General features: G+C 44.1%; 1 protein-coding gene across 3 annotated transcripts in view; it reads left to right on the top strand.

Moving 5' to 3' along the window:
* Window positions 1-1,142: 1,142 nt before the first annotated feature.
* The window catches only part of CRHR2 (corticotropin releasing hormone receptor 2), a 166,988-nt gene continuing 146,444 nt past the window's right edge, over window positions 1,143-21,686 (top strand). Inside the window, exons 1-2 of one of the 3 annotated variants that reach the window (XM_054192198.1) lie at window positions 1,143-1,320; window positions 16,009-16,102. In XM_054192198.1, coding sequence (XP_054048173.1) covers window positions 1,255-1,320; window positions 16,009-16,102 — 160 coding nt within the window. In that variant the 5' untranslated portion in view covers window positions 1,143-1,254. The remainder of the gene's footprint in view (window positions 1,321-16,008; window positions 16,103-21,686) is intronic. The other 2 variants (XM_054192197.1, XM_054192195.1) reach the window with 2 other exon arrangements.

Here is a 21,686-nt window from a genome sequence, read left to right as displayed (position 1 = left end):
AGGGGTCCAGTCTGGCAAGTATCCATAGATGAGAAGTGCAGGACAAATGTGTCTTGTTTCATAGACCAAGTGCACCAGAAACAGCCACATGGGATGCTTTTGGGTTGCCTGGCTAGGAGTGTGTACATACCCAGCTGAGACGTGCTGTTGGGGAGTCTTACAAGGCTTGGTGCTGTGGAAGAAAAGGCTTTCCATTGCACCTCAGGAATAGCAAAGGGGATGCCGCACAGGCTTGGAGATCTGGGGGAAGGTGTGCTGATGAATTTGGTGACAAAGAGGCCGGAACCCTTTCACCCCTGGGGTACAGCCTGAAGACTTGCTCCTCATTATCTTGGAGGATGGAGATCCTCATTGCACCTAGTAACATTGCATCTAGGGCTGGGGGGCTGTCCTCTTACCCCTGAAGGACTGGCGGGTGGATCACACTGCACGTAGTGTCAGGGAGGATTCCTACTTCCTTCTCGAGGCTCGCAGGGGGGTCCACAATGCACTTTGAGCCTGGGCAGTGAGGGAAACCTGTTGCTCCTGAAAGTTTATGGGCCACGGTGTTAACATTGCACCTAATGCAACTGGTGGTGAAGGGATTCTTATTGCTCCTGAAGGGGGCGGGGGGGCAGGGGGTGTCTGCATTGCGCCTAATTTTGGAAAGGGCTGCCCATCGTCTGGGCAGGGGAATTCCTCTTGTTCCTTGAAACTTTAAGACAGTGGAATCCCCAATATATATGGAGGGGTGGGGGAGGATCCCCGTTATTTCTGGAGGCTTGTGTGGAAGGCGTCCCCATTGCACCCAGCGCTTGAGGAAAGGGATCTCTGTTGCACCTAGTGCTTGGGGAGGGGGTGACCCCATTCCTTCTGGAGGATCGTGGGCAGTGAAGTCCCTATTGCACCCAGTGCCCGGTGGAGGGGGGAATCCCTCTTCCAGTCAGTGCAGGGAGAGAGGAAGGTCCCCACTTTGCTTCTGGCGGCTTTGAGGGTCGCCCTCTCCCGGGACGCCCCCGGCCGCCTCCATCCCCGAGGCGTCCTGTGCGGAGGGCGGGCTCGGCTCCCTCCCTCCCTCCTTCCCTCCCTCCCCGGGGGTTTGCCCTGGGACGCGCCGGCAGCGCTGGGGCCGGCTCCTCGGCGGTGGGCAGGGGGTCAAGGGCAGCAGCCGGCAGGGGGGAGATGCCAGCGGCGGGGCAGCGCGGAGGCTCCGGCTGAGCGGGCAGCGCCAGCCCCGGGGAGACCCCCCCCGCCCCCCGCAGCCCCGCCGGCCCCATGGCGGGGCGGGCGCCGCAGCGCAGCCTCCCGGCGGCGGCGGCCGCCGCGCTCCTGCTCCTGCCCGTAAGTGCCGAGGCCGGGGAAGGGGTGGCGCGGGGACAGGGAGGGAGGGTGGGGGGCGCCCCGGCACCGTGGGGAACCTGCTCGGTCTGCGAGGGAGCTGGCGGCTGTGCCCTGGCCCTCAGGTCCCGCCCGCCCCCGGGCTCTGGGAGACCCTGTCCGGCGACGGTTACTCGCTCCCTCACGGGTCCCGCCCGATCCCGGGCGCTGACAGACCCCCTCCGGGGACTGTTACCCGCTCCCTCACAGGTCCCGCCTGATCCCGGGTGCTGAGGGATCCGTCCCAAGGACGGTTACCTGCTCCCTCACACGACCCGTCTGTCCCCGGGCGCTGACAGACCCGGTCTCGATGGCCGTTACCCGCTCCCTCACAGGGCCCAGCTGTCCCCGGGTGCTGACAGACCCCGTCCGAGGGCCATTACCTGCTCCCTCACAGGACCTGCCAGTCCCCGGGCACTGACAGGCCCCATCTGGGGACCCTTTTCTGCTCCCTCACAGGACCAGCCCGTCTCCAGGTGCTGACAGACGCCGTCTGGGCACCATTACCTGCTCCCTCACAGGTCCCACCCGACTCCAGGCGCTGAAACACACCATGGCCGCTCACCTCTGGGTCCCCTCAGAGCCCTGGCGCTGAACCATGGCCCTTCTTGGTATCTACGTCTCTGTGAAGCAGCCGCCTCCCCATCCCCTTTCCTTGACAGAAAAAGTCCAGCTCAGGGACCCCACTAGGGTGGCAGTGCTCTGCCCAGAGGAAGGGGGTTTTCCTGCCGCCGCCTGCTTCAGTGGGGCAGTGGGTGGCCATGGCTGGTGCCCGTCATCCTCAGCCTTTTGCCCTGGTGCCTCTCCTCTCAGCATGTGCCCAGCATCGGTTGCTCTTTCACCTGAGGGATTGATCAGCAAACAAGGGCAGGGCTCAGCCCACACGTCCATCCGAGTGTTTGTTCCGAGTTTCTCTTGAGAGAAATGTAAGAGAGGCTTTTCCTCATGGTCCTGCTTCATCACAAGCTTCCCACTGGGTGATGTTGGGATGAGGTGGAGATAAGAGTGGCCTGTGTTAGACTGGACTTAAAACAGCTTTCCCAGGCAGCACTCCTAAGTCAGACTGACTTCTCTGGTGTCTTGTTTGTTTTAAGTGATAGTTTTAAGTGTGGTAATTGATACTTGCAAAACAAATGTGAGAGATTAAGCCAGAGGTACGCTGATCTTGCACAGAATTCATAAAGGCTGTTCCCACAGCATTAAAAAAGTGTCAGTGATCCTTCTGGACTGTGGTGTAATTTGCCCATCTTTAACATTTCTTTAGATATAGAAAGAAAGTCTGTTCTATTGCCTTGTGTTCTGTCTTTTTTTGTTTGCTTGTTTTTTTCCTCTCTATCTAATTGACAAAGAAAGATAGAGGGAAGCCAGGTCAGGAAAAGCAACAGGCTCTAAAGACAAACAACAATTTAATCTTAAAAGCTTTGCAGAAACTTTTTTAGAAGACAAAGAATATTTTCTCAGGTCCACCAATGTCTTTTTTCCCCAGTCTGATCCCAGCGCACATGCGATCAAAGTGGCACGGGTCTACACACTTGCCATCTTCAATCCCAAACCAGTCCTTCCTAATCTTTGTTTCTTAGTCCCTCTTCTCTTCCAGGCTGTGTTTTCCCATGTTGATTTATTTGGGTCCATAAAACCATTTCAGTTTATGTTTAGAGAGGGGAACTTCTTGCCAGTTTTAACTACTTTATCAAAAGTACCCAGGTACCGAGAGCTGCCAGACTAATTCTTTTCCAATGAATCAAAAAATGTCGTGTGTTTCCTCTCTAGATGTAATCTACGGATGATTTTTCAGTTCCCCTGTAACTTCGCATTTAAATTATTTCTGTAAATTTTGGTAGTTACGTTGCTGCTTTAAAAACAAAACAGCTCCCTTGAAAGAAAGATAAAGAAAAAAAACGTAGCGCAGCTTAGGAACCAAAACCTCAAGTTTCCATAAAATGCGTTTAGTCTGAGAGAAATGCATTCTTGGAGTGTATTCCAAGTGGGCTTATATAGAGGAGCTTGTTTGGATGTAGCGTACTTGTGTCTGATAGAGACTGGTGCGTACGCCTGTGCGGTTTGTGGAAATAATGTGTTGGAAGAGGATCTTCAGCCTCATGTATAGAACAGCTCTTGTGGCTCCGGTTGTAGCTGAAGCAGAGCTTTTACTGTCCTTTGGGGGTGTGTTTTCATCCGTGAACATTGGTGGTAAATCTGTATCTCTGCTTTACAGCTGGACGAAACCTTGCACCAAGAAGCTTAACAGCAATGTTTTAAAACTTTGGCTCAAATCCAAGGCTCTTAAGTTCCTGTTTAACTTGAAAACACTTGAAAGTTGACTTGAAGTCAATGGCTCTATTCACATTTGTGGATTTGAGAAAAGGCATAGCTGCTTGTGGGAGCAGGCCCTTACGCGATTAAGGAAGCTTAAGTTTTCACAGCAGCTGAGCAATTGTGTTTTATGGGAACTGCAGGTTTGCAACACTTACGAAATGAGGCAACTTTCTAGTACAGAATTAGATCTGCTGCGTGAAAATGCTGGTGCAAATGACCTGTCAGATTGCACAGGGCTGGTCAGCGAAAAGGGTGAAGACTTGCACAGCAGGCTCTGAGATTTATGTTCTCTTGAAGGGTTCCTGTACATATGATACACTGGAAAATGTGTTTACTTGAATGCGAAAAACAAACAAACAAACCATAAAACAAAGGCGAATGAATCTTTTGACATTTTGATATAGAGTCCTTGCTGAGTTCACGTAATTTGGAGGAGGGGGGATTATTCATCCAAAAAAAAAAGCAGAGCTTGCTATAATTCTTGTGCTCTCCCAAAGCTGTTAAAACAGCCAGAGCAGTTTGAGTATATCAGCCAGTGGTGACAAGTTAAATAATATTCCTGGTCTGAGACTGCCAAAATTCAGTCCTACTGTGAATTAATGCAGCATAAACATCTCATCGTGAGAAGCCTTTCCTGGTGTCATACTTTGGCAGGGTTTAAATCTGTAGCCATCTTGTGGCAATTACTGGGTGTTTGAAGGAGGCAGTTGTACGCAGGGAAGAACAGCTGATGTTGGCCAACTGGTAGTTTTGCCATGAAACATTTCAGTGATATTCATAGCTGCCCTTAGCTAGAAAGAAAGCAGCCTTTAGCTTTTGTTCATATAAGGCATCTGCTTACATATTATTCTTCTGTCAAGAGCAGAGAAGAAATAATGATTAAGTCCTCTAAACTCTGTGGCCTTCATATTGAAAACCAGAGCGTGGTTGTGCCAGCTCTGCTTCTCGCATGTCTCTGCTGAAGCTGGTGGAGGAAGACAGTGCAGGGGTCTCATTGCAGGTGCGTAGTTTAGTTTAAGTCTCATAGGTTATATCCCTACTAGTACATTAAAATTGCCGGGACAGCTTTTCAGCCTTCAGGCCAAATGCCAGAGAGTGGCTTCTGCCCATACTATTAAGCTTCTAGCTTCTAAAAGGGGGAGACAGTGTGCAAACTGCCCATTGAGAATGGTCCATGGTGCAGCCTAACTCCCAGGTCATTCCCGGGGAACTGTTTGAGATACCGCTAGATTGCCTGGGGCAAAAATGTGGCCAGGAACCATTCTAAAAATTTAACAGTATAAATGATTAAGTACTTAAAACAGACCTTTGCACTGTTTGATTTATTAGCTTAGATGGAGTATGCTGTACTCCCATTGCTTGATCCTCTCAATGAGTGCCTGAGGGAGGCATTTTCCTCTAAGGCAAACTCTTCATTGCTTTGAAGTCAGCAATCAGCTTTCTTTGTGTTAGAGATTCCTGTGGGATCCTGCTGGTGATGTGATGATCTGAGAGATCCACAGTGAGAAAAACAGGGTGGTGGATAATATAAAATTTTTAAGGAAGTGTGTTTCTGTTTTCTTTTTATTTTCATTTTGACCTACATATTAGCAAACCAAGTATTTTGAAAATATTACATTAGAACAAACATTTTCAAATTTCTATATTTTTTTAATAGTTCTGCAGATTTTATTTTTCGGGGAGGGGGGGAGGTGAGGAAATGTGGGTGGTAAAAACAGGCTACACACCCTGCTGAATTTGATCCTTTTTGGTTTATGTCACTTTCAGGTTTGCAGCACTGCAAAGGAGGCTCTGGGGAAACCCACGAAGGAGGCTTTGGGGAAAAGCTGATTTACTTTAGATTAAAATTTTATCCAGTAAATGACGTTTTTGCAGGGATTTCCTTTTCTGCTCTGTGTCTATAAATTGAAGTAGATAGATCAAATCTTGATCACGCACATGGCCTTCTTTCTTTTAACCTGCACTAGATTTCACCCCAAATGTAGTCTGTTCTCCCTTAAAACGCAAACATTCTTAGGTGTGAAGCTGGAGCTGTCCAGCGAGCCACATGTCAGCTCCTTGCCTCCTGTAGATGTGCAATGACATGTACAAAGCGCTGCATAAACATTGTCTTTCCCTCCTTATCTTCCTGCCGATTTGCTTTACCAAACTATTTCTTTATGCAGAATTACCTTATTTTACTGTTAATCCTTTTTTTTGTTTTAATCTTAATAGCTTTGAAAATAGCTATATTTGATTTGAGGTCGTGAGTGTTGGATAAAGAGCTTTATGTGTTTTATTTTTCTTCTCTGAAGAGTTGGATAAATTTTGCCGTGGCCTGTATTACAAAAGAAGACAAATAGAAACTAGTCATTGCGATCGGTCAGCTAACAAGTCCCATTCTTCACATGAATTGTTGCTTCAATTCCATCAATCATGTCCAAATGTATGAAAATTTCATTTCCAGTTTCTGGTGTGAGTGTGGGGATAATTGTTAGATGCCTCCTGCAGTGCTCTTTGATGTATAGCATGTCATGCTTTCCTCAGTACTGATCAGTTCACTGGGTCTGGGATCATTTGGATTGGCTCTCGCAAGCAGAAGTTCTGCCGGCTCTGCATGATCTTGACAAAGGCTGTGCCGTTTGGGAAGTGCTGTGGCAGGGATGGCAGTGTTCTGAGAAAGGCAGTTCACAGAGGTTGGTTTTGACACCCTGTCCTGACCTCCAGCTCACGAGTACCTCATTGCTGTGAGAGTGAGCCCACGTTGGGAGTCAGGTGCTGGGAACGTGCTGCTCCTGTCTGTGCAAGTCTTGTTCCCCAACTGACAGCTCTATTGTGGAGCTAAATGGGTGGAGAACTTGGAAGCTGTCCTTCTCTGGGAATGATCAATTTAACGGCATGTGTTTGTACATAAACGTGGCTTGTTTTTACTAAATAAGAAAGAAAATCCATTTGGTATTTCTAGAACTGAAAAGTACTTCTTCAACAGAGCTGTAAGAAAGTGAAACTAATTAAAGCTCTATAAACTTTTGCGTAATCCTGGCTGAATAACTATCCACTCTGGGTTGCGTATGCCGGGAAAGTAAATAGTGAGCAATGCAGATGGAGATTAAAATACATTAGCTGTCCTCACTGCAATGCTAAACCCTTGCCCTGGTAATAGTAGCTGAAGTGCCAGAGAACTGGAAGGGAGCCACCTACCTCTGAGGGCTGTGGGATAATCCCTCTTGCTGTTAACCACTTTCCTGGGATGTGGGAGGCTTTCAGATTGTTGTTATCTCTGCACTGCCTTAGTTTCAGGAGTGCTGTCCTCTAGCAGGGGTGGCTTTTCCAGTGGAAAGGAGAGAGGAAAGGAGGTCAAAATGAATAAAAGGAAGTGTGCTGATGAGTCTGAACAGGTTGCCTGCGGGGCTGCCAGCCAGGCTCTGCTAGCGGGTGTCTCAGTGCATGGACTAAAGTATTGATTCCCTTTGAGTGGCACTAGCAGACTCCTGCAGCCCAGACATAGCTTGAGTTTCAGGAGGCTCATGCCAACAGAAGCAAAGACGTGGCCCGTGAGCCAGCACCAGTGGCTGTACTTTGTAGTGTGGCCATCACAGGCGTAACCTTTCTGCTTTCTCAGTTCCAGGTCCCAGGGCTACTTAGAGGAGCATTGTGCTCCTGCTCTTTCCCTGTTTTGTGGGTGAGGATGTCCAGGGACCAGTCTGCTCATTCTGTTGCCAATTGACACTTTCAAAGCAGAGAGGAAGGCCAAGGTTATCCCTCTGGCTGACAAGAATGGTGTCTCAGAGCACATGGCAGGATTTTGACTAGGTGAACTCCAAATCAGATGGAGTGAGGATCTTTCCTCATCCTGCCTCATGTCCTAACTGCTGGGGGATCAGCTATTTAGTCCATCTTGAACTTGAGAGACCTTCCTAGGTGTAACAAATCCCTGCTTTCTCAAAACAAGTTAGTTTCATGAATATTTGCAAGTCTTGTCAGACTTTCAGTATTTCTTTCGGACATAAAAGAGGTTTAAAAGAAAATTCTATCATTAAATATAAAAATAATTTTAAAATACCTTTTCATAGTATTTGGCATAATATTTTAATTATGATTATGCAAACAGAGTCCAAAATATTGAAAATATGAGTGAAAAAATTCACAAAGCCTCTAGACCGCTGATTATTGTTCAAGATACAGTTTGTAAACTGTTAATTACAGCATTGCCAATAGAAAGGGTTTGGGAATAATGGTTGTCTGTTATTCTTTTTACCATAAGGGCTATATGTCCTAAAATCAAGGAATGAAAAAATAATTTATGCTGAGAGGGACTGCTAGAACTCTCTCGTCCAGCCTCCTTCTCAAACAGGGCTAATTCCAAAACCAGATCATGTTGCTCAGGGCCTCATTCAGTTCAGCTGTGAAAATCTGCAAAGGTGGAGATTTCACAACATCTCTTAACCTCTTTTCACAACATCTCTGAAGCTCTTTTCCAATGTTAAGTTGTTGTCATGGTGCACAATATTTTCTTTATGTCCTGTGAGATTTTCCCATGCTGCAACTTGGGAATGATGCCTGCCTCTTGTCCTTTTGTTGTCAACTTCTGAGAAGAGTCTGACTCCTCCGTAATTCCCCTTCAGATAGTGGAAGACTATCTGTTGACTAGTTGAACCTTCTTTTGTTCCAGTCTTGGAGTTAAACTTCACTGTGATATGTGCTTTTCAAATAACAGAAGTGGGCTCCAGCCCAAGAGTTAGCAGCTTAAGGAAGAAACATAGAATCATAGAATCATGGAAGGGACCTCTGGAGATCATCTAGTTGAACCCCCCTGCCAGAGCAGGGTCACCTACAGCAGGTTGTACAAGAATGCGTCCAGGCGGGTTTTGAACGTCTCCAGAGATGGAGACTCCACCACCTCTCTGGGCAGCCTGTGCCAGTGTTCTGCCACCCTCAAAGTAAAGAAGTTCCTCCCCATGTTTAGGTGGAACTTCCTATGATCAAGTTTATGCCCGTTACCTCTTGTCCTGTTGCTGGGCATCACTGAAAAGAGCCTGGCCCCATCCTCCTGACACCCACCCTTTAAGTATTTATAAGTGTTGATAAGGTCCCCCCTCAGTCGTCTTTTTTCCAGACTGGAGAGACCCAAATCCTTCAGCCTTTCTTCATAAGAGAGATGTTCCTGTCCCCTGATCGTCTTGGTAGCCCTTTGCTGTCCCCTCTCCTGCAGTTCCCTGTCCTCCTTGAACCGGGGAGCCCAGAACTGGACACAGCACTCCAGGTGCAGCCTCACCAAGGCAGAGTAGAGGGGGAGGATGACCTCCCTCAACCTGCTGGCCACACTCTTCTTGATGCACCCCAGGACGCCATTGGCCTTCTTGGCCACGAGGGCACATTGCTGGCTCATGGTCATCCTGTTGTCCACCAGGACTCCCAGGTCTCTTTCCACCAAGATGCTCTCCAGCAGGTCAGCCCAGGTCAGCAATGAATGGAGAGAAAGAATTAAGAATGAGCCAGTGAGGTGACACAGGTCATCAGCAGTGAACTGTTATGAAGTCTTGTGTCAAAGGAGCATTTTGTGGAGGATGTAGAGGTACCATTGCTGACATTCCATGGACAGGGAGAGCAGATATCACCAGCTGATTGAAGTCTTGATCCAGAACGGGAGACGGGTTTTTGCCTTTTTCAGGTGGGAGCATACTGGCAGAGACCTGCAAAACAAAGCTTAGGAGCTCACATTTGATGAGCTAGAATTGGGAGAGCCTGTGAAGGGTGGCTTTGAAGTGGAGTGGCAGTGTGGTGACAATGGATGGGTGAATGATCTTTGCGGAGGCTATTCAGGTAGATAAGAGTTTGCCTGGTAGAGGTAGCTGAGATACTGGCATTCATTTGGGTAAATGTGACTTTTAAACTTGAGCTACTCTGGATTCCCTGTGCGTTTTGTCTCCAGTGCATAAGTCACCTTGTCCTAAAGTGTATGTTTAAAGCAGAAGTGATGGATTGTTCCTTGATAGTGCTTCCTTCTTCCACTGAGTGTTAGGGAGCCTAAAGCAATGTCTTCTGAAACAGGTGAGTGAGGTGAATCACATTTGAGCTGCTGAGGAGATTCATACTAATGTGAATTGGGTGGAAAGAGTAGGGAAGAATTAGTCAGAGGTTTGGTGTGAAGAGCTAGGAAAAGGGCAGATATGAAGGCAAGACTACCGTGAAGGGCTTGCTCCCTGTCCAAATTCTGAATATGATATCCACAGATATGGGTAATGAAGAACAAAAATCTATAAGGGTGTGAAACTGAAAAATCTTTCCGTTAAATAATTTTATTAGAAGACAGCTGTAGCCTGTGATTCAAATGCTGTTTTGCTCCTTTTTACTATCTCTTGTTGCTTTCGGAGGGCATGGAGACTTGGTGGGACAAGTCCAGCTCATGGGTGGCCTTAAACGGTTTTGCTTTATATACTATGACTCAGAAAGTCCCCTTAGCACGTGCATGGCTTTCAGTGGGTGAAGAACCTCCCCTCCCCACCCTTACTCAGCAGAGCAAGCAGGCAGATGCTTAATGAAGGCAGATCTCCAAGTTCCAAAGACAACAGTGAAGTTCAGTGGTGGGCTCAGTGTAGCAGATGCCTGAGTTTTTTTAATTTATTTCTGAATAAAGGTGAATTTAATTTCATACTTAGAACTGAGCATGTGTTTAGTTGCTTTATTGAACTGAGGTCCTACTTCCCGTTCCATACAGACTTACATTCTCTTTCTCCAGACTTCCTGGAAGAGCTGCAGAATACAAGCTGGCCTCCAAGATCATAGAGCAAAGTCTCCTGGATCATTTGGGGATCACTAGCTTGTAGTACTATTTCATCTAGCCGCTTGGATTAATTTAGACAAGTGAGGATAGGGAGTTGAAAGAGCTGAAGGATGACTCAAAAAGGAAACTGTTTTTCTTGAACTGTGCTAGCGGTCTTGCCTTTTACTGTAACCTTAGCTGGCTCAGGTTTCAGGTTGCAGGTTGCTGTGAAAACTTGTATTTAGACCTTCTATCACAAATGGAAATTATTTTTCTGGTGAAGCAGAGCCAAACGATTGTACACTGCCAAATGCTGCTGCACTAGCAAAGTTAAGTTACTGAGTTGAGAAAGGGCAAAGATACCTTAAAGCAGAGGACTGACCTTTTTTGGTTCTTCAACAAGCAAAGTATTTCCACCATGCTGGCTCTCTTAGCACAGTCCTTTAATAAGCATCTCTTTCGCATACATCTTGTGTATGAAGCAATCACACGACAGTGGATATAAATCCATCCTGGACACAGAAAAGATTGCCTTCCCCTCCTCTCCTAGGCTGTTCTTTAAGTAGCATTCTTCACTCTCCTGGTTGTGCATATTCCTTCAGGTGATTAGTAGTCAGCAAATATTCTGGCTCTCCTCGCTCTCTCCCAATTGCCATCTCTTGTTAGAGAGAAAGAGCAGCTCAGATGAATGTTGGCATTTGTTACAAGTGCATTCCACTGAATACCTGGTGTTTTTCCCAAAGCATCTCTTTTCACATGTAACTACTGGTGTTGGCAGGAACTTTCCAGACGCCCACCTGCCCTGGAAACTCCCTACTCTATCCTACAGAGTATGGATTTTGTCAAGGAAGTCTGGGATTTGCTTTGATTTTGCTGCATTGAGGTCTTTCACTAATTATATTTTCACAGTGAAGTTAGACACATGTGTTTCCTTAAACTGAGCTTCTGTGGACACAAACTAACAGTTTTTGCATTTAATTGGATGCCTGCTCTGAGGCAGTCCTTCCCAAATGTTCAGGTGAACACTGGATTTCATTGTAGAAATGATACATTTGGAGATCTTAACCTAATAAGGTTACCTTTGAGCCACAAGTATTTCTCAAATTAATTTATTGTCTAATTGAAGAACTAAAAATTAAATCCAGGTTTTCCTTTTCTCTTTTTTTTTTTTGAGTTCCACTGCAAAACTACCAATACCAGCTTTCTGTGTGCTGAAGGCAGTTTCACTGAACTCTTGATGTTGAAATGAGGTAGAATTTAAGGCCTCAGCACTCCCCGCTGTTTTACAGAAACCACAGGGAGGAGGTGTAGGTGGAGTCTTAGCAGTAGTGCCACTTCACAGAAATGAAGGGTAGGAATAAGCATCCTCCTGACATGATCCATGCCATTACCATAGATGTCTAGTCAGGAGGGGAAAGTGCTTTGACTTTATAAGGAGCACAGATGGCTAGTTTAGACTGAGACTTCATTTCTGTGTGGTAAGGGAGACATGAGATGGATCATTCTCTTGTCAACTGTGGACTGAGCACATGTTTTGTGGTTGATAACTGCAAAAGTGTTTGGGATTGGAAGGTCGCTTCATCTTGCTCAGTGAAAGAAAGAAAACGGTAGTACTCCAGATAATTGTATAAGATAGTGATGTGTTCCTGTCTTCTGTAGACATCACCTCTGATAATGTTTTTACCTCTCTTTTTGTCTAAAGAAAATTTAGGAAGGATTCATCTAAGTTGCTCTGTCCTTACAGTGAGTGAGACCCAGCTAATGCAGTCAGTGGAGGTCAGGGACTGATTCATTTCAACGTAGGGATTTAAAATGTGGCAGATAAACTGCATCTGAAAAATTCCTACTTCTCTTCCTGACTTGCAAAGGAATCCCTGGGTGATAAGCTAAGCTGTTCCTCTCTTTATTTTGAAGTCTGAGCTATTTGAGTTAGATCCCACTTCTTTTCTGCGATTGGCTTTCTGATGAGATGCTGTTGTAGTTCCATGGGGTGGATTTCTGTAGGACCTTGTAAGTGCTAGATACTACATTTTTTTAAAAGGGAGAGTTTTTGCTCTGTTGCTTTGAGACTATGTCTCAGATGTCAGCACCTCTGCTTTTGTTCAGCCTGCCACCAGCAGATGTTTTACAGGGAGGTGTGGCAGCTTTTCCTAGAAAGCTGACTTTTATTAGACAACTAGAATATTGTATCTGGGAATTCGTATGTGAGAACGGGAAAGCGGAGCGCATGCATCTGTCCATGTTTGGCAGCATTCGCTGCCTCCAAGCTTACCTCCCTCATCTTGGCAATGAGTGTTGCACTGTCATGTCTCATCCTTTTCCACTTCGAATCTTTCCTTCAGTTTTCAGTCACGCTGACTTCATCCGCTCTGCTGCTTCTTATTGCTAGATATTTAAACTTACAAGATGCTGTCAGTTGTATCTTTGTAGTAGCCCCATGCCTGCATTGACAGTTTCGGATCCTATTTATAGCTCTGGGGGCTTGTTTGTATTACTGTAGTCATTTCTTACATGTTTGAGAGAAGAAAACAATCTCTCCAGTGCAGATGAATTACAGTACCAGTGTTCATCTTTTTAATATATATATATCTATCTATATATCACTACTTAGTGGAACACAATAATCTTTCAAACCAGGACTCTATGTTAATTGGTTTTAAAAGTAAATTACAAGTCCTGTCTAATCTGCATGAAATAACCACAAATTCTGGTAGGAACTGAGAGGAGTCAACACTGTCATGGATCAGATATTTGTCTGTACCCAGAGCTCTCCATATAGATCCATTGAGGCATATTACATACATCATATAATGTAGCTTATGTGTTTTTATGACTTCATGTTAGTAATTTATGAGACCACTTGTGTGACAAAGAAAAAATTCTGCATAAATGTATGTTTGAGAGATTGGAGGCCTTCTATTTTCAGAGGAGCACACACTACTAATAGTGTTAGAAGTGCCTTGCAACTTCTAACAACGTAAGGTAGTGATACGTTACTCTCTCTTAGGTTGTTGCCCTTTTCATCTGCCCTCCCGATATCTAGAGGTGATCTGGTGAGTTCCTCTGATTGTGTCTCGTAGTTGCATGCCCTCTGACAGAGATGAAGACCTTTCATGCATTAATGAAGAGCAGTGACCATGGCGAAGGGGAAAGGTCTAAAGAAATGGCCATGAGAGACACAGTGACGCACTAGAACAATTCATCCACTCCTTTTCTGAAAGTCCTCTCAGATCTGAAGAGGGACTTGACCAAAGGCTCCATATATTGTTCTGAAGAGTCAGAACTAGCCTGCAGACTATTAGTTGGTGCCTCTGCTTAGAAAGTAAAGGACTTCTTTTCACCTTAATCTCTGTGTCAATGCATTTTTTTATTTGTTCATAAATGTCCACAGTGGCACAAAGAAATTAAGATAGACATTTCTGTACCTATTTCAGATAAATGTGTGAGACAATGTAGAACTGATTTAGTGGGAAGAGGTCATGGAATAGTAGCTGTCAAGAGAAATGCAGTTTGAGTATAGTAGTGCTTTAGTTACTCAAAGCAACTAATATTTCAAAATCCATATGCAATCACAAACCCAATTATTTATCTTTAAAATTCTGCATTACTTAAATATTGCTTTTTTTTGCTGTTCTTTATTATTTTTAAGAGCGTTTTTTAGGCTTTAAATCCAATTTTTAAAAAGTATCACATACAAGATAGCTGTTCACTGTGGTCAGTGCAGAGAAAATGAAAGCAAAAGTAACATAATATGTGGAAGGCGCTTTTCCCTCCCACCAAATGAACCTAAGTTGACCCTGAAGCAAAAGTGACATTTAACCTTTCTTGTTCCTACACACGCTGTGCTAAGCTTGACCTCTGTCTGTTCTTTCCCATCATCTTATGAAGTGGACAGCTGAACATCCAGTGTATTTACAGTACATGGAGATGTCTCAAGTTTCTTCTTTGAAGTGAGACAGTGCTTCGGCCTGTGAGGTAGCAGAAGGGTGGAGGGGCAGAAGGGAAGAAATGCCTCTGCTATGTCAACTCATGTGACTGGGTCTGACATGAGACACGACCACTACAGAGTCTGCTTTCTGCCAGGCTCGGCTGGAGTTCTGTGCCATGTAAGATGGCATCTGCCCTGGCTGCGGAGCAGAGCCATTGCCTTCCTCTGTCTCCTTGACCTGACCGTGCATGGTCAGTACCCTGGGACGCTTTGTTACGGGAGGCAAGAGTTTGAGTCTCCCTGGAGGAGAATCAGCAGCTTCATGGTGTTTATTTGAAAAGAATGAAGTCTGAGAAAGGCTTTTTGTTCAAGACTTTCTATTTTGTAAAATAACAGCAAAGTGAGAAACAGATAGAAATGGTATTGTACAAAGAACAGTTGTTCTTTAGAGACCAACATTGCTGATGAATTCTATTGCCATGATCATTTACTCCACTTCTTATTAAGTGACAAGGAATTCAGTGACATAAAAAGGGTTCTGCAATCACTTAACACATCTTAAAGCACTGAAATGTAACATCAACATTCAATGAGTATGGTCGTTTCCCTGGGTAAAAGCTTCCTGTATTATGTTAGAGTCATTCTGAATAAATAGAAAAGCAAAGGCATTTTGTGTGTTACCACAGCTTTATGTCCCCTCAGAAATAGTCAGGAAGATTTTGTTTCATAGTTTGAAAATGGAAGTTTCTGTCACTGATGTGTCACCCCTGAATTTTCTCACCATATTTAGTTCTGTCTTTCTTAAAGGACTTTTCAAGAGCTTCTCTTGCCCCAAGCAGCATCCCAACTCAGCTGTACATTGATGTACAGTTCTGTGGGATTCTCTCCTCTGTCTGCTGTGGGCACTTCAGTAATTTTATTTTTGAGTGTGAATTGGATTCAACTCTAAATATACATTTCCTAAAACTTACTTGGGGATGTATTATTATCCTGTAGTGAACCCGCAGCTTTCTTGAAGTGCCCTGTTATATTACTGTTCTCTTTCTCACTAATATTTACCGTCAGTGGAGGGCTCAGCATGCTGAATTCTGAGGATCAGAAACTCGTGTCTTTTTTACTAGCTAAATAGAGCCAAGGGTCACCTTACAGGGATGCCTACTTTTCCTATACAGTTGATGGAAGCACTTTCCTCAAGCCTTCTCAATTTTCCTTTGCCAATTGCTGTTTCTCTTGAATGTGTTCTATGATTCTATGTAAGGATCTTTAGCACCCATGTAACCATTAAAAGTTAGTTGAAAAAATTCCAGAAAAAATTCCAGACATGATCTTTAATGGGATGTGATTCATCTTCTCTATTTTAGGCCTCTACTGTTAGGTGAGATAAATTGTGTTCTGAGCTTTGTTAGTGCTATTGACTAGGCCCCACAAGAAGAGGTCCAGAATAGGTGGTTCATTTGTAGATGCCTACGTTTAGTCAGATGAATCTCACCTGATGTCATGGTGCTAAGCAAGTATAACCGTAGATCTCTGTCATGAGGGGTTGTCTATACCTGAACCAATTATGGATGGGAACTACTATCGAAGTGCTGTGGATTATTGTAATTATGAATAAGAAAATCTATTCTGTGCTGCTGCTTTACAGTTTGGTTTGGTTTGTTTCATCCAGATAGTTCTTCACTGTGAATCTTCTGTGAACCTGCCCTTGTCTGTTCTGCTGGAAAAGTACTGTGAAGCTTTGTCAGCCCGCACCAATGTCACAGGTATTTATTTCTCGATTTCTTGTTGGCTTCTTGTTACTGTAGGATCTGTTTTCAAAGTGTCCTTGCTCCAGGAACATCTTTTCCTGCTGAGATAAGCATAGTGCCTCCAGCCTTGGGTTTTCATTGGCAACAATGTACAGTGGTATGAAATGGAAAGAAAAGTTTGAATTTTGCACACCTGGAAAGAGCTGCAGGTGAACTAATAATGACAGCCCTTTTTCATTATTTAATCTGCTAAAGTGACTATACTCCCCGACTGATAAGACAGTTGAAGGTTAATACAGTTAAAGTGTCTGTATCAAGACTTTTGAGACTTGTTGCCAAAGGCTGGCTGCATTTCTCCAGGTGCAGCATGGGACATCCAGGCTGGGCAGGTGAAGACCGGTGCATGTGCTAGGAAAATCCAGCCCTTGTGTGGCATTTGCTGTAGAAACTGGGGTGCTCTGACCAGACTGGCAGCTCATATAAGCTAGGGATGAACCGTGGATCATTTCAGCTGGATCAATGGAGTATTTACCATGAAAAACAACAGTCCTTCAAGTCAAAACACGGACACGGTATATATGTTTAACCACAAGACTTTACCATTTCTGTTTCCTGATCCCACCTTCACGTCTCCAAAACCTGACTCTAACTTTTTCGGCTAGGACAGAAGGCTTTTCTGACAAAGAGGTGAGGCAGGGGCACTTAGGGGCACTGGCAGTGGAGTAAAGGGAGTATCACATACCCTGTAGAAGGGCAAATAACAGGAAGGAGTCGGGGGATATGGTGCCTTTTCTTTATACCAGTTTTTGAAAGCAGAGCAAAGCACTGATTCTTGTGCTTGATTCTTGGCTAAAATGCACCAGCACAAAAATGATACTGTAAGCGATGAGAAACTGGATCCAGCTTTGCTTCAGAAGTGGGAGAAGCACACTGGGAGACGCTCCTCTGTGGCGTGACTGGGGGGGTGTGCTGCAATGAGCGATGCTACTGGGGGAAAAAGCAAAATCGCTTCTTTCCCCATCAATTCTCTTTCCCCCCGGTAAATCTTCATAGGGGGAGGAGTTTGAAATATCTTGTAATAATGTATATGTTATCATTCAGCTCAGACAGTTCTCCAGCCCTGAGAAATGGCAAAGGAAATGAGACTCAAGGAAGAAAAAATCTTTCTGTATAATATATTAGATCAATTGTGTTTTACTCTGACTGTATCAATTCCTTAAGGACAATAAGCTGATCTAGATAAGCTGATCAGACTGAAGTCTGAAAGTTGTGTTGCCTTAACTGCCTCTTAATTTGCATATAAATGGGTGTGTTGACCTGTATTATGAATCTAGCCTGAGCTCTGCAACTTGTGCCATTGTGTTCCAGGGAGCAGCTCTGCCTCATGTGGCATATTTCCTGGTATAAATTTTAATGACCATCTATTCCATTCTGTAGCTGGAAACAAAGGAAGGATAGATGGGGTTCTGTGAAATTTTGGACACTTCTTTCGGGTGTTCTTTTCCTTTTGAATATTTTTTGTAAATATTATTGTAAAACTTGCCATTAATTCATAAGGTATTTTTCCTCATCCAGAGCTTCTATTGGAAAAAAACAAATTTCACACCAGGCTGTCTTAGAAGTTGGCAAACAATTTACTCCTCAGTTGTTGACAAAAAAAAAATTCTGGCTATGTGTATGATGCATGAAGACAGGGTATCTTCTCAGGCTGAGTGGAACAACTATAATAGCATTTTAATATGAAAAGGGAAGAGAGAAGTCACAGAAGCCTCTCTTCTGCTGCTGTAAAGTATCACTGATCAAAAAGGTAAAGCTCTGAAATTAATGAAACTTGATTGTTACATAGAGATGATCCAACATGCAGCTTTTCTAGAACATACCTTCCCATGGTGCTTGTGACCCTTGTAGCCCTTTCTGCAGCATGCTTCAAAATCCTGTGAACTGGTACCCTGCTTTGAGCATGGGCTTATACATACAGTAAAACCCTAAACTGCTTCATGTTCAGATCAGTTGGAAATAAGTCCAGACTCAGGCACAAGCATGAGGTTAACTTTGGGACATACTATGGACAAAAGTTCCCTTTTTTGCTTAGCATGGGCTGATGTACTTTTCTCAGTGTGGTGGATCATCAACATGGTGCTTCTGACCACTACATATTCCTTTTGTCTTCCATGACAATTGCAGGGTCTTCAAAACGGTCTGGACTATTCAGCTATGAGTCTTCTCGTTAAAAATGGAGGTCTGCAATATAGTGATCTCTTATTCATAGTCAGTAAAGTTATAGTTGGTACAATTGAAGTCCAAAGCGTGATTTCATCCTAAACTGGGATCTAAAATGGAGCAGAAATGAAACTATTTTTTTTAAAGGGATCCAAGGAAAACAAGATCCTGTGACTAAATCTAATCTCATTTTTTGATGTCCAAAATTAGGTGAGCTGTGTGCATCCTTCCTTTTGAACCCTCATAACAATAAGGATCTATCACATTGAAACAGTGGTGTGCTCCATTCAGCAGCATGGATGTACAGAACCAGAACATAGAGTCTGCAATGTCTGAGTCTCTTCTCTGGCTCCCATTCTTTCACATAGTGCAGATAACATCTTTCAGAAGGGAAAAAAAAATCATAAAAAAGCCTCCGAGGAGAGCCATATTGAACAATCTTTATTTATAGCTGGGAGAATAGTAAACATTAAAGTTTTGTAATTGGTTATCTTCCTTGTCTCTTTTCCAGAAGATGCTGTTAATTAGCACAATATGTTAATTTCCGTCCCCTATAATTACTAACTTCACCCCCCAAATATGTTCACACTAAGTATCCCAAACAGATGGCATAAAATGCTTTTCAGAATTTCATGTGTGTGTAATTTCACTGAATTGCTGAGTGAATGACATTGTAAATTCAGTCTGAAGTGATTTAAACCAAGCGATACTTTTTCAGGGGTGGAAGGCAATATAACTCACTCTCTCTTTTGGGCGTTGTTTCCTTGAAAATTCTGTGGGTAACACCTTCATAATTGCTTGGGTGCAAGTTTTGAGCTTGATGGGAATGTGTGTTTTTATTTGTGGACTTGAGGAAGAATTTTATTTATTCCTATGCTTTATAAGATTAATTGGTTGAAATGGAGGGTTTTTTCTACAGTGACTGAGCTGAATATGTTCCTGATCTTGTAATCTCCTGATACGGTTTGGCTAAAATTATATTAATATCCCGGATGACCGGATGACTGTGATTCTATATATTTGTATAATGTGTGCACTGAGTTATGGCTTCAATTTTTATGGGAACTCAGAGGAAGGTCCTCAGTACACACTGATGTTCCATGGGTTTTGTCATGCTTCCCTTCACATCCTTTGGCTTTCCCATCTTGTATGTTTCCACTCGAGACTACAAGTCTTGACGTATATCTGATCCTACTCACCTTTGGTCTCCATGGAAATCTTTTGATACCACTTTCTGGTCCATTGACCTGTTTGGCCACCTTGTCAAAAGATGATTTATCTGAAAACAGGAATTTTGCCCAAAAAATAAACCAGAGGGTGGATGGCCAGTGCTAACTGTGCTGATTGCATCAGTGTAAGAATTACATTCTCTCTTTTCCTTCACTTTCTTACCCTTCTCTCACTTTCAAGGTTATAATTTGCATTTATGGTGTTTAAGGCTATTCAGACAGCCCAATAAAGGAGAGACAGGAGATTAGATGTCACGCATTTCATTTCATGAAGGCCTGGGATACATTGAATGGAAAAACTATTTGTTCCCACTGGTAACTGTACCCTCCTGGCCGGGGCGGGGGGTGTGTGTGTGTGTGGGGGTGTTGGTTCCTTGCCCTCATTCTGGTCACTTTGTAGTACAGTGAAAAACTGTTGTCTCACAGAAATGGTGTAAACCTTCCTGATGCTGAGCGGTGCTGGATTCCACCTGTACAAATTCTGGCTTATACTACTCTGATGTTATTTCCTCAAGTCTCTAGGGAAGCTCTGGTTTAAGGAACATGTTGGCGGGTGTGTGAGGTATGTATCCAGGGGTGGATTCCAACACACGACGCCTCAAAGATGCTAGTCAAGTCTCCAACTAATGTGACATCACTTGGAGATTGACATAATTTCTGCTGTTGTTGGGGCTTCTCCAGCACTTACAATAGCACAAAACTGGGAAGTTATGAAAAGTGGTCTTCTTTTCTTATTCCTTGTTGAACCTCTTTGTTGTGGTATAACCCTGGTAGGCACCACACAGCCACTCGCTCACTCCCCGCTAGTAGGATGGGGAAGAGAATCAGAGGGGTAAAAGTAAGAAAACTTGTGGGTTGAGATAAAGACATTTCAATAGGTAAAGCAAAAGCTGCGCATGCAAGCAAAGCAAAATAAAGAATTCGTCCACTAATTCCCATCGACAGGCAGATGCTCAGCCATCTCCAGGAAAGCAGGGCTCCATCATGCCTAATCATTACTTGGGAAGACAAATGCCATCACTCCAAACATGCCCCCACTTCCTCCTTCTTCCCCAGCTTTTATGGCTGAGCATGACATCATATGGTGTGGGGTATCCCTTTGGTCAGTTGAGGTCAGCTGTCCTGGCTGTGTCCCCTCCCAACTTCTTGTGCACCCTTTCTGATGCGGTGTGAGAAGCAGAAAAGCTCTTGATTTTGTGTAAGCGCTGCTCTGCAATAACTAAAACATCCCTCTGTTATCAACACTATTTTCATCACAAGTCGAAAACATAGCCCGATACAAGCTACTATGAAGAACTTTATCCCAGACAAAAGCAGTACACTCTTCTACACCACACCAAATCCTATCCAACGCATCTGACATAAATTTGCACTATTTCTCCTGGACAGGCATTGATTGGTGTCAGAGTCCATTACCTTCTGAGCGGGTTCTTTTAGACATTCCACATGTGGGGGGTATGACGTTTAATGACAAATTTACTTATTTGAAGATATTTGATGTTCCAATTTAGAAGTGGGATACAAAGTATACTGAAAAGACAATCCAAATCTAAGTTACACTTAGGAAAATACAGCAATTGCAATACACAGTTCAATCCTGATACGATGTGATATTCATTACTGGTGTCTATAATATGCTCACCATCATGACACTGGGCATCCCCAGTCACTACAGAGGAATATGCAGGTTGAAGCCAGCTCAAGCCCATTGCAGTCTTCAAAATTCTTTTTGATCCGCTCTACTGTTGATATGTGTTTATCTAAAACAAAAGCCACCCTCCTGTCCCTTGGTGTTGAGATAAAGTCTGCTTCTTTGCAACAGCTGTGGTCAGGCACACTCTGCATTATTCCCTGAGCTTCACAGGCACATCAGCCCTGCCTGTCTCCTCTGAGCTTTCTTCCATTGTAGGGGTTTATTGGTTAGTCACAACTGGCCAAAGCAAGGTTCATGTGAGAGAAGGATTTATGAAATCTTATGCATTTCTGAAGCATGAATCAGAGTTCCTCTCTGGTCACTGTCACACTTCAGATAACTTTCTAATATGGCTATCAGTGTTGAGCTACCAAAGACATCTACTTGCCTAGAGGTCTCATGTAAACCAACTACAGACGGCCTTGTGCTCAACTGCTGTAGAACAAGTTATTATCAC

Source organism: Rissa tridactyla, chromosome 2 (genome assembly GCF_028500815.1).
Source record: "Rissa tridactyla isolate bRisTri1 chromosome 2, bRisTri1.patW.cur.20221130, whole genome shotgun sequence".
In the NCBI taxonomy this organism is placed as follows: domain Eukaryota; kingdom Metazoa; phylum Chordata; class Aves; order Charadriiformes; family Laridae; genus Rissa; species Rissa tridactyla.
The sequence above is the reverse complement of the archived record's forward strand: the minus strand, read 5'-3'. Positions and strand labels throughout refer to the sequence as shown.